Source organism: Ruditapes philippinarum, unplaced genomic scaffold (assembly GCF_026571515.1).
Source record: "Ruditapes philippinarum isolate M1 unplaced genomic scaffold, ASM2657151v2 ctg1389_1_1_1_1, whole genome shotgun sequence".
Classification (NCBI taxonomy): domain Eukaryota; kingdom Metazoa; phylum Mollusca; class Bivalvia; order Venerida; family Veneridae; genus Ruditapes; species Ruditapes philippinarum.
The window spans coordinates 213802-227019 of NW_026865599.1; the positions used below are offsets into that span (position 1 = coordinate 213802).

The 13218-nt window shown below is 32.8% G+C and overlaps 1 protein-coding gene across 1 annotated transcript; it reads right to left on the minus strand.

The window, feature by feature from the left end:
• Nucleotides 1–239: 239 nt before the first annotated feature.
• On the minus strand, nucleotides 240–10679 carry LOC132729684 (uncharacterized; the record flags this gene model as incomplete). Its single annotated transcript, XM_060715498.1, is given in 6 exon segments — nucleotides 240–449; nucleotides 1477–1529; nucleotides 3470–3808; nucleotides 7086–7293; nucleotides 8881–9045; nucleotides 10545–10679. Coding segments are annotated over 6 exon segments (999 nt in total), but the record flags the coding sequence as incomplete, so codon positions are not given.
• Nucleotides 10680–13218: the final 2539 nt, after the last annotated feature.

Sequence of the window (13218 nt, forward strand, 5' to 3'; positions counted from 1 at the left end):
CTATTTTTGTAATTTCAGTAGATTTTAAATGACGTTTGGAATGTGTACTCTACTTTCTTTTTTTGCTGGACAATATTTGACTTTTTAAAACATTTTTTTTAAATCTATAAAATTAGCATGTATCTGCATACATCATGCTGCTTTAACTTGTTGCCTCAATTTAAAAGACTTATTAAAGTAAAACAAAAGAATTCACGTTAAAAGAAGCTAAAGAAACTTATAATTAAAAAAAAATGACATGGCCCCCTGGTGCTTCCATTACATACTTAAGTAGTCTTAATGATAATTATTAATACCCATGTGTTTCAATAACAGTATACACTATATAGCAATATTAAATGTATTTAATGTTACAAAGTAATACCTTTACCTTTATATAGCTTAAGCCCTTCATCAGTGTTCCATGTATGGACAATTTCTTTGCCAAGGAAACAGACATCTCTTTTTCTCTGTATTTGAAAAAAAAGCTTTGAGTTATTAAGGTTTTATAAATATTGTTTACTTTTTTTCTTTTACTTCAAGCCATTTATTTGTTATCAGTAATTTATGGTTTTCACTTTCCTGTTCAATTTATTGCCCACCCATGCTTTGTTATCCTTCATCAAATTCATGGGGGAAACTTCATGATTCAAGCAATTATTTCAGTATATAATTTACCCCTGAATCAGTTTTCAAGAAAATAATGTACATGTATTATACATGAAATTATTAATTTCTAAGATGAATCACTAACAAGCCAAGAGCTGGGAGCTTCCCAGATGCAAACTGCATAATCTCTGTGAGATCCAATAGGGAGTTATTTGTTGGATAAAAGTTATTGTATACCTTTTTACTAATCAATCATTAGTTTATTCTGCTTTCTTTCTTTACCTAGATGTTATTTTCCTACAGACATTTATTGTCCTTTTTTTGCCAATCACAGTCAGAAATACCTTGACAATTATCAGGTTTATTTTTCAACATATTGTAAATTAATACGCACAATTCCAGGATGCCTCACATTATCATTATGCCAATGGAGAGTAATTGAATTGAAAATAACTGGAAATATTCAGGATTTCCTTTTATGTTACTGAGACTGTTTTGAATTTCTGGCCAATAAAAAGCACCAAACACCAAATAATGTTTTCAATGTTTCGGGGCTGTCCCTAAAGATAGTATATTGTTCTGAAACATAACCCTATGCATGCTTTCATTGTTTGATAGCTCATGAGATAAAAGTAAACCAGAAGGTAAGCAGAAAAAATCAGGGCAAGCTTATTATGACTCAGTTACATATATTTTATCAAATCTCTAGTCGCATGGTAGTATGTAGATAGATAAACAGTTTATTTTGTGGTTCTGTATAATTACTGATGGTTTGTCATTTAAGTGTTGTATTTATTTATTTGTTTGACTCGAAAACTTTGCATTAAACTACATCAATTGTCTCAAAGGAGATTTCTTTTGCCTAAGATATGTTTTTTTTAAACTTACTTTGGTCCTTGGTTCTGTTGACTCTGCTCCTGTTGACTTCTCAGAGATTGAAACTGAAATTTACATTTTTTTATGAAGTATTACTTTTTGCAAACAGATTATTGTTATCTTGAAGAATGTTTGTCCAAATTTGTATATTAATTTTTTCTTCATTATCCTTTATGTGTGAGCTTTGAGCTTTCCTAATTCATAAAAACTGGTATTTACAGAAACATAAAAGAAAGTTTGTAAGACATTATTGAATTATTTTACTTGCATGTTTATAAATTGTTCTGGTTATATTAGGGAAAAAATAGTGATAGTTCATTCAGAATGGTGACCTCAAATAATATTAAGCTATTGTCTGAACATGCTTAATATTAATTGAGGTCACCATTCAGACTGAACTATCTCTATTATTTCAGACAAAAACAAGAGCCGGTTGAACCGGGTGATGCTCCCCGAATAGGTTTTGGACACAGGAAGGTATACCTCTTGTTGTGTCAGAGTTATGTCACAGACAAAGTTCAAAGTGTAAAAACAACCCAAATATTGTGCACGACACATTGTCTAAATATGGTGATCATTTTTGTGAAATAGTTGTAAAATCCGATTTCAAATAACAAAGTTATGCGCCTGACATTATTTTGCTGCAAGGTCATGCTGTGACCTTGACCTTCAACGTAGTGACCTAAATGTTGCATGCGACACGTCGATTCAATATGGTGATCATCTCTGTGAAATAGTTGTTAAATCCGACTTCCAGTAACAAAGTTATGGGCCGGACACGATTTTGCTGCAAGGTCATACTGTGACCTTGACCTTCAAGGTAGCGACCGAAATGTTGCGCGCGACACAATGTCTCATTGTGGTGATCATTTCTGTGAAATAGTTGTAAAATCCGACTTCAAATAATGAAGTTATGTGCCGGACACAATTTTGCTTCAAGGTCATGCTGTGACCTTGACCTTCAAGGTAGCGACTTAAATGTTGTGCATGACACGTCATCTTAATATGATGATCATTTCTGTGAAATACTTTTTAAATCTAACTTCAAATAGGGAAGTTATGGGCCGGACACAATTTTGCTGCAAGGTCCTGCTGTGACCTTGACCTTCAAGGAAGCTACCCACATGTTGCACGTGACACATCGTCTCAATATGGTGATCATTTCTGTGGAATATTTTTTAAATCCGACTTCAAATAACAAAGTTATGGACCGGACATGATTTTGCTGCAAGGTCATTCTGTGACCTTGACCTTCAAGGTAGCGACCCAAATGTTGCGCGCGACACATCGTCTCAATATGGTGATCATTTCTGTGAAATATTTTTAAAATCCGACTGCAAATAATGAAGTTATGGACCGGACACGATTTTGCTGCAAGGTCATGTTGTGACCTTGACCTTCAAGGTAGCAACCCAAATGTTGCGCGTGACACATCGTCTCAATATGGTGATCATTTCTGTGAAATATTTTTTAAAATCCAACTTCAAATTATGAAGTTATGGACCGGACACGATTTTGCTGCAAGGTCATGCTGTGACCTTGACCTTCAAGGTAGCGACCCAAATGTTGCGCGCGACACGTCGTCTCAATATGGTGATCATTTCTGTGAAATAATTTTAAAATCCGACTTCAAATATCAAAGTTATGGGCCGGACACGAATTCGGGACGTACGTACGGACTGACGGACGGACGGACAACCCGACGACTATATGCTCCCCCGAAATTTTTCGGGGAGCATAAAAACCAGTATGTCTTTTGATTTTATTTAAGGTTTCTCTTGTGATTTTATTTAACAAGAACTATGGTTCGTACTGATAGCACATTAATTTTAAATAAATAAGTTGTCAATGCCAAAAAGTACATGACACTTTCAACACTATTATCAAATGAAATGAAAGACTAACATCATGGTCCTTTGTTCCAACTGGGAATCAATAGTATAGAAATCAAAAAGATTATAGAAAGACAAATAATACTTGTCATCAGTGAAAAGATGGTACTTACAAATTTTGCGCTTCTTTGTTTCTTTGGTTTTTCTCTGTGTTGTCTTTTTTAATTCGATGGATGCTATGAATGGAGTTATTGGAGTTATTGTTGTCTCTGTTGGTGATTTGCAGTGATTCATTTGTTGTGGTGGTGTTGCAGCTCTCTGAGTGGGTAGAATTGGTCTGTCCTCTGCCTGTGTTGATAGTGGTTGTAGTATTGGAGATTGTTCCTCTGGTGTAGGTGTTGGTGATATCTGTGGAGTTGACTCTGGTGTTTCTTCTGGTGTAATGTGGGGTAATGTTGGCATGGGTTCGACAGTGGATATTCCTTGTTGATTGTTCATAGCATCCCTGAGTTCTATTTTATTAAAATATACTATACATTTAAAACACATACATGATGTTTTTAAAAGATAAATGTTAAAGCTTCACTTCAATGACAAATAGGACATTTTTGACTAAATGATTTGCACAGGGTTTGAATCCAAGTAAATAAATTAACAGTTGTTATTCTCTTCAGTATCAACTTCTACATCAGATTCAGTTATTGCACATGTACATGCATATAATCATGTACTACAATAATGTTGGCTATTTAATAGAAATGGCCATTAATAAATGCAAAATAGCTATTAACAGGAAATGGTCAAAAAATGGCTTTTTTTCTGTATTGTTGTTTTAGCCAGAAAATAATGGACATGAGTGATAAGATAATTGCTGTTCTTTGATACATCAACAATGAATGGATTTCAGAATCACATAAAACATATAACAAGCTTGGTCTGCCCATGAAATTCTTCCTTGTTGGAAATGATATTAAAAACAAAGTAGTAAAGCAGACATAATTAGTTCTTGGCAGGATTACCTTTGCTTGATAGTTAATATGTAATTCAAGATTTCAGTGAATTATTATGCAATGGCCATTGAGAAAAACAGAAATATATTCTATAATTAATCAAATGCAGCGAATGTGAGAATTGCATTATCATTTTAATTTTTTTTATATGCCCCTTACTTTATGATTACACCTTAGTGAAATGAAAGTATTCAAATTTGTTTCTGGTTGATAACTTTTCAAATGTGTTGCAGTAAAGATTTTGCCTGATGACAACAGCAATCATACAACAAGCACAATAGCTCTTTTTCTTTGAAACCGATGAGCGATAAATGAAGTACACTGTTATCTGCCTTAAAGAAGTATAGTCCAGTTCCAAAAATGGAGTAAAGCATCTGGACATTGACGGTATTAGTTTAATTAATGAAATCGGAAAGTGGAAATAAAAATTTACATTCTTTGACTGTATTGTTAGACTTATTAAAGTTATATATTTGCATTATGCGCATGTCAAGCCTACCAGAACAATTGACAATGCAAATGTAAATAAACTGAGACAATATATTTAGACAAACTTTATGACTATAACCTCATTTTATTATGCCCCCGCCATGTAATGGCCGGGGCATATAATGTTACCCTGTTCCGTTCTTCCGTCCTTCTGTCATTCCGTCCTTCCGTCAATCCGTCATTCTGTCATTCCGTCATCATCAGTTTCCGTTCATTATCTTAGTAACGGTTGCACATATTCATCTCAAATTTGACATATGGATATGTCATGAGAAAATACAGGTCAAGTTAGAATTTGGTCATGGTTCGATGATTTTTGGCAGAGTTATGCCCCTTTTACTTTGAAAATAATATGAAATTTTCAGTTTCCGTTCATTATCTCCCCAACAGTACAACACATTCAACTCAAATTTGACATATGGATATGTCATGAGAAAATACAGGTCAAGTTCGAATTTGGTCATGGTTTGATGATTTTTGGTAGAGTTATGCCCCTTTTACTTTGAAAATAATATGAAATTTTGAGTTTCCGTTCATTATCTCCACAACTGTACAACACATTCAACTCAAATTTGACATATGGATATGTCATTAGAAAATACAGGTCAAGTTCGAATTTTGTCATGGTTTGATGGTTTTTGGCAGAGTTTTGCCCCTTTTACTTTGAAAATAATATGAAATTTTCAGTTTCCGTTCATTATCTCCCCAAGGGTACAACACATTCAACTCAAATTTGACATATGGATATGTCATGAGAAAATACAGGTCAAGTTCGAATTTGGTCATGGTTTGATGATTTTTGGTAGAGTTATGCCCCTTTTACACATGGTTCGATGGTTTTTGGCAGAGTTATGCCCCTTTTACTTTGAAAATAATATGAAATTTTCAGTTTCTGTTTATTATCTCCCCAACAGTACAACACATTCAACTCAAATTTGACATATGGATATGTTTTTGGAATGCCCAGGCCCAGTTCGAATTTGTTCATTGTTCAATGATTTTTGACAGAGAAATGCCCCTTTCACTTTGAAATTAATATGAAATTTACAGTTTCTGTTCATTATCTACCCAACAGTGTTACATATTCAACTCAAATTTGACATATGGGTATGTCAAAGGAATGGGCAGGTCAAGTTGGAATTTGGTCATGGTTCGATGATTTTTTTTGGCAGAGTTATGTCCCTTTCACTTTGAAAATAATATAGATACATCTTAGGAATAAGCAGTTTAAGTTTGAATTTGGTCGTGGTTCAATGATTTTGGACAAACTTATCTTTCTTGAATATTGGAAAAATCTTGAACTTTCAGTTTCAGCACTCATACTTTTGTGGAAATGTATGTAGCCATTATTTTGGCTACAAATATGAAATATGCTATTTTCAAAAGGTTAAGACTGAATAATTTCAGTGCCTTGAACATTGTATGGAAATGGTTTGTGTTAACATTGAAAAGTTTTAAGTGCTTTGAACTTAAAATGAAAACAATAATTTGTGCAAACAAATTTGGAACTAAATATTATAACATCTGAAATTTTGGCTGCATGCGGGGGGCATCCGTGGCATGATGACACATTTCTAGTTCTATGTTTGTGTTGCATGTTATTATATATAAATATTTGATTTAGATTAAGATCATGCAAAGTTTATATTTTTTCTTTTACATAGTGTTCTTTTTTTTATTTTGATTTGTGAAAACTAAGCCTTCAGTCAAGTAATATTTTGTAAAGCTTGAAACACATGAAATAAACAAGTTATGAGTATGTGCAGTTACGACATTTTTTTAAGGCAAAGAATCTCAATACTTCAGTATACAGTTATTTCATATGTGATTTGGGAACAGTCAAACTGTTTGCCCGAGGTGGAGTGGGTAGTGTTTTGAACTGTTGCCCAAGGCTGTCGGCCGAGGGCAACAGTTCAAAACACTATCCCCGACACCGAGGGACAATTGTTTGACTGTTCCCAAATCACATATGCTATAACTGTTTTATTACCTGATCAATTAGTGTTTTAACAGTACTTGCAGAAGATAAAGGGAACAAGAAAATAGTTTTGCACATAATGTTAATAATTAAACTTAATACTTTAACTATGTCACATCACATGTGGTTTATGATCAACATCGATGGACCCTTCAAGTGGGAATCCTCTATGACGTCAAGCATGCAAGGGAAACAGTCGAAACTATTGACCGGTCAACAGTTCGCGAACGTTGACATTTTTAGAATATCCGAAAACAGTTAAATATTACATTTATATAAGATATTAGGTAATAATATGGAATTAACAATTACCCATCAGACTGTTCCATTCTGTTTCGGTCATTTCATCCCTTGTTATCAGTCCACACTTTTTGGCTTGCTTGTCAAATCGGCAGCTTTTTCCATATAGAGGGATCTTTTTGTTTTTGAATACAGCTGCAAGGGTGGTACCTGCCTTCTGATCAAATTCCTTCACTCTCACATAAAGCTTGTCTGCAGTGATGCGTATATGTGCAGACACCTTGAATAAGAAAAAGAAGAAAGTTGTAATTTACTGATAATTATTGTTAGATTTTATTTACTTGTTTAATTGCATACTGATTTCAGGAGTAGAGTATGTTGTTGAGGTAAACACATTATGATGTGATTTAATTTAATTTGTATCTGTTATGTAATTATAATGAGCTTAAAAATATAGAGCAATTAGGATAAACTGCTATGTTTTAATGGGTTTATAAATTGACCTACTTGACCTATGTGTTGTAACATCAAGCACATACCTCCATTATTTTGTTATTAATAATATTTCAACGGTATTGAAGCTGTTTATTTTTTTCATGTTTTTTTTTTTCTTTTGGTATGTTTTGCACTTTTTAGGGTAAAAACTATACTCTTTTAAAGGGAATTAAAGCAAATTAATGACAAAAATATTAAAATGATCTTATGTACTCAAATCACGCTAAAATGGCATCTTTTAAAGTCCAAGCAATTTCTGTATAAATTCTAAATATTTTGGGTTTGAAGCATAAATATATCTATATATGTTGAATGAAATTTAGACGTCGAAAGAATCCCCGAGTAGTTTTATACAAGTCATGTGAATTGCAGACAAACCCTGGATGTTACAAAAACATATATTGTGGATATTATATGATTGAAACAAGTCTAAGTTATACATTTGACATGTTCTCAAAGGTTTCCGGAGTTCACTATGACAACTATTGTGAAATCTTAACTCTCTAACCTGACCCGCGCCCAGGGTCAGGTTAGGATAAACCACCATCTTTATATGGAGAAAAGTATTGACATTAACATAATTATGAATGAAAAATTCAAAACTTTAAAATGAAAATTATGCCCGTGTTTCCCTTTAAATAGCATGGTTATTAGAATTGATATTTAACATTCATTTGGATTAAAATTAAAAATGTCATTTCATTGCTGTGAAAACCAATACAAATCAAGACATACATTCCGTCATAACTGTGTAGACAACTATGCAATCACTTGGCCATTTCCATTATAATATACTTCAAATATTAAGAAGAAGATCTAAAGTAATGGCAACAGTAGGGATTGAACCACTGACGTATGATATAATTATCAGGCATTCACTTTACTGACTGTGGTATAGCAGTTGTACTGATGACCTTATACTAAGCTGCACTCTCCTCAGCTTGTGTGACTTTCAAAACATTATTTAAATTCTCCATATTGATTAGGGTAAGCTATATGGACAGCTAGATGTGAATTGGGATCAGATAATTATATGAGTGCTATAATGTATTCATAAATGACTGGTCAATAAAATCAGTCTTTACTGCATTGGATTGATGCATGTTTATATATTCTATATTACTTTGAAAGCAATATGGCTCGTTTTTTTTCAGACTGCAATTTCTTCAGTCCTTCCATTGTAATGAAGTGCCAGATATATTAATTTTAATTGATTGTGACTATTTCTAATGGTTTTAGATAAATTTGGCAGTCGACAATTGCTAATCTAGAACATTAGGCCATTATATCCAAGCATTCTTCTTGCCAGAATTTCCGCAAAGATATTCATTTGTTTAATTGTAGTTATATTAAGTTGCCATTAAAAAAATACCTCTTTATCTTTAGCCATCATGAAAACCTTCTGCAGAGCAGTACCAGAACTACTGTTGCCATTTTCAACTTCTTGTGGTAGATTACCACGTGTGGTGTGGTAGTTCAATATCCTACCACAGAAGTCCAGTAGTTCATCATGTGGCAGGTCACAGGCGCTTAATATCTGAAATATGTAAATGTTTAAAAGAGATAAAAGCAAGTTACAGTTTGGGCAATCCTGAAAATATCTTTGTATCTCCTCCTGCGACCCATGCTAATTTGGGAAGGGTAGGTAAGTCAAATGGAATATTGTTATATCCAAGAAAAATTGTCTAACCAAATTATATGGATATATAAAAAAAGAGTGAATTCTTGGCACCCATTTATTAGAACTTGTATATTGACAATAAAAAAGACAGTTATAAATGTGTGACTCTCATTGATACTCTGCTTCCATGTTTCAATTTTTATTTATCTGTTTTTGGGTTTCTGTGAATTATGTGGGTAGTCAGTGGGAGAGGAAACAAACAGTATTTTTCAACTTGCGTTGAAATTGTCGGTTTGAACTTCTGATTCATATTCATGTAACAGTAATATTGTGACATTCCATCTTTTACAGTGACAGCTTAAAATGCATACAATCTTATTAAGGAAGTGTTAGCATGGTTTATTCTATATTTGGTCTGGTTTTCATAATTCTACATAAAACAGTGTAAGATTGCCAGTTTTTTTTTCTTATGAGCCTATGATTAAAAAGTTTCTTATTTTCACTAATTTATCATTTATGCCACTGCAGATTATATAGTGAACTCGATCTTATTGATCTTGTTCTGAAAAATTGTCAATCTAAATTCAACCAAACTTGGCAAGATTGTGGTGGGTTTCAAAAATTGTTTGATGGCAACAAAAAGAAATTAGAAGAAAATAGTAAAAAGTCATCTTCTTAAGACCTACCAAGCCCTAGGGTTTTAACTAGCCTAACATAATCTGCATGAAACATTGCATAGTTTACCTATACCAAGATTGCACTAAATTAATCCTCTCAAAATTAGGGCTGCCCTTGAGGTCAATAATTTTTATTATACATATCTATTAAAATGTGAAAAAAACTTTTGCCTGCAGGAAAACATCTCATTTTGAATGTCTTTTTACATGTGTACATGTTATGCTATTATCTTTTAAATAATTCAAAGGGTGAGAGTAAGCCTTAAGGTAAGGACCTCTATCCTAAGAAATGGCAATCTGAGATATTCATGAATTTATAATAGGTCATAAGCTAATAAGAAAAGTAAAATAACAAATCTGCATTCCAAAGTTCAATACAGCAATGTAATACAGTAAAGATCAATTTTTCCTTGTCTATTAAAACCTCTTTTATTTTTAATTCAATGATAGCATTATTTTATTGCATTGTCTTTCATTTGACATGCTGAAATATAACCTTCACTCCTAAATTCACTGGACACTGCTACATTATGGTGATGTTGCATTGTATTGAAACCAAAAAAGTCTATTCCTGTTATATATGCAGTGACAGCATTTTTTTACAAACTTCAATCTTATTATTTTTTTGTCAATCTGCTATAAATTTCTCATGGAAGTGAGAATATTCTGATCTCTCCTTCATTTTCATTAAGTTTTTTAGCATATAAAATAATCTGAATATTTTTTTAATGTACCCACCTTCTTTGCCAGCATACATGGAATTGCCACACCTTCTAAAATTCTTAAATCTCTGATGTTACTGGTTCTGAGTACCTCTACAATGTCATGAACGTCTTCTCTTCTAATGCCATGCGCAAAGTTGATGAGTGTTGGAAGATCCGCTGATGCCCTCTTCTCCAAGGCTGGACCCTCACCAACATGAGTTACCTTGTTCACTTTTTCGAATGGAATCAAGCACACTCTTGAATAGTACCTATAAGTGAAAAAATAATCAAGCTGTCAATATGGAAATTCTAGGTGTTTTTAAAATTTTATCAAAATGGTTTTTGCCAGTTATAGATTACGTACAATGAATACAAAAAAGAAGTTTTTTTTCCTGAAGGATATTGATCTCTTATTTCTTGTATTGCCTGATACATTTTTAAGTAGATCAATTGTCTGTCATCTGCCAGTCTGTGAGTCTGTCCATCCATCACAAAACACTAAATCTACTGGTGCAATTGCATCCAAACTTTTCCGGTTTAAGTCTAAGCTACACATATTGTTGACATTTTCCTTTTCATTTATTTTGTTAGAGTAATAGTCCCTTAAGGAAGTTTATTATTGTTTATTATTTATTTTTTGTCCGGAATGCAATATTATTCTCACACAACTATGGAATTTTAAATAAACTTTACAAGGTAGATTCTTGAGCATATTACACAGGTTTGTTTGAATGATTTTGCCTGAGTTATGGCCCTTTAATAATAAGGTGACAGATGCTTTAACCAAATAGGGATCAGGTTTTTTGTGGATTGGTCTGCCTGGCTGTCACCAAACATGTCCAGACATACATTGGTTTATAATTTACTGATTCGATTTAATGCATGCACTAAACAAATTGTTCCAAAAGGCCTGTATAAAAATATGATTGTGTTTTTTTGTTTTGTGTCAATGTGTTGAAATTAATAATATTAATAATAATAAAAAATACTGATGTAATAAAAAATTTTGGAAGATTTATTTTGTTCAGGAGGATGTATTTTATTTATGGAGATAAGTAAGATTTAGGAACAACCCTGTCAAGAACTTACTATAAGATTTTTGGAACAAATATTGTTAAGTTAAAACTTGTTATTTGTGTACATGCATTTGTCCAAAACCAAAAGTTATGTCATCTTGCTTAGGAGAGGTTGATGGTCAGTAAGAAGGCTCAAGCAATTAAAGTTTTGAAACTTATAATACCCCAAAGGTTCCAAGAAATAAATGGGGGTAATGGAAAATAAACCAAAAGAATGTGGCAGACAAAATGATGATGGCAAGATGAGCAGGATAGCTCTTCAGATGATACTAGTATGAATACAAAGGTTGTTGTTGTGAATAGCTAAGGCATTAATGTAAACAAATATGTTATTATAGAGCCTTTGGTGAAATGACTATATTGTTTTCATAATAAGTTAACTCTCACAAGTAGTGTTTCACCAAAAGAAAGTGGATGATAATTGGAAATACAAAAAATTGCTAAAAATTATATTTTTTTGGTTTGATCTAATGCATAATACACAACTTTTTATTGTGATTTTACTTTATTGTAGTGTCATGATTTGTTATTTCATAAATAAAGATATTTGGATTATTTTTAATTCTCATTATTGGTGAGATCTATATATTGTCATGGGTTGCAAATAAGTGGTTGGTGTTCTGTATAACTTAAGTAATATCAAACATGCCATTTTAGGTTAACAATGTATACTCAGATGGTCGGTTCAGTTTATGCCGGATACATCAAAATGAGTGACTGAATTTTTTGAATTCAATGTTTTATCATCTCTTAAACAGAATTTAATGTGAAATATGCGAGTGATGAAAGATTATCAATAGTTGCTTACTTTTCAATTTCTGAGAGGCTGAAGTTTGCAGTGACTCAAAGCAGCCTGAAAGGGGTGTCTTAGCATCTTCCTTAAACTTGCCCCGGAATGCTGCGTTGCCAAGGTCGATGCATTCTTGTTTGACTTCCTGTTCTTTTGTCGGGTCATCCCAAACAGATGGAAATGTTGAAATGGCAAAACAGTCACTGAGGAATGCCTGGGTGTTTCTGTGGAGATAATGATTTTATTTCAGTAATAAGTACAAATAATTCCTTTTGCTATCAAATTCAAAACCTGACGTAAGTTTTGCTTGACTCAGTTAACACAACACTGATTGTTTCTATATAGTTTGTCAGTTTTAGCACCTTTTTACAAAAGACATGATTACTCTAACCAAATGCCTAATGCCTTTAATGTTTTATCAGAAAGTTTTAGCTATATTCTGAGAATCTTGTTTTGAGTATTACTCCTAATTTATACCATTTTATTGAAATCTATTTTTCTAACAAAACCAATCATTTGTGACCAAAGTTCAAAGACAAATTCAGTCACTAGGAGCACCTTATTTTGTACATTTTTATAGCCTCTAATTGTTAATTGAACACCTTTCTTCAGTTAAGAAGATGGGTTTGTAGTGCTTGCTCCCTGATAAATGAGTTATCTGCTTAAAACAGTCACCAAATGATATATTTTCATTGACTGTCCAACCCTTGTATTTTCCTCTTTCTTGACCGGCGCCTCACCCTATTATGGATCTTTTTCTTTTTTTTGTAATTTTGCCCTATTTGTTTTGTATTTTCTATAATCATCTTATAGATACATATTAGCATTGTGTTCCATCCTTT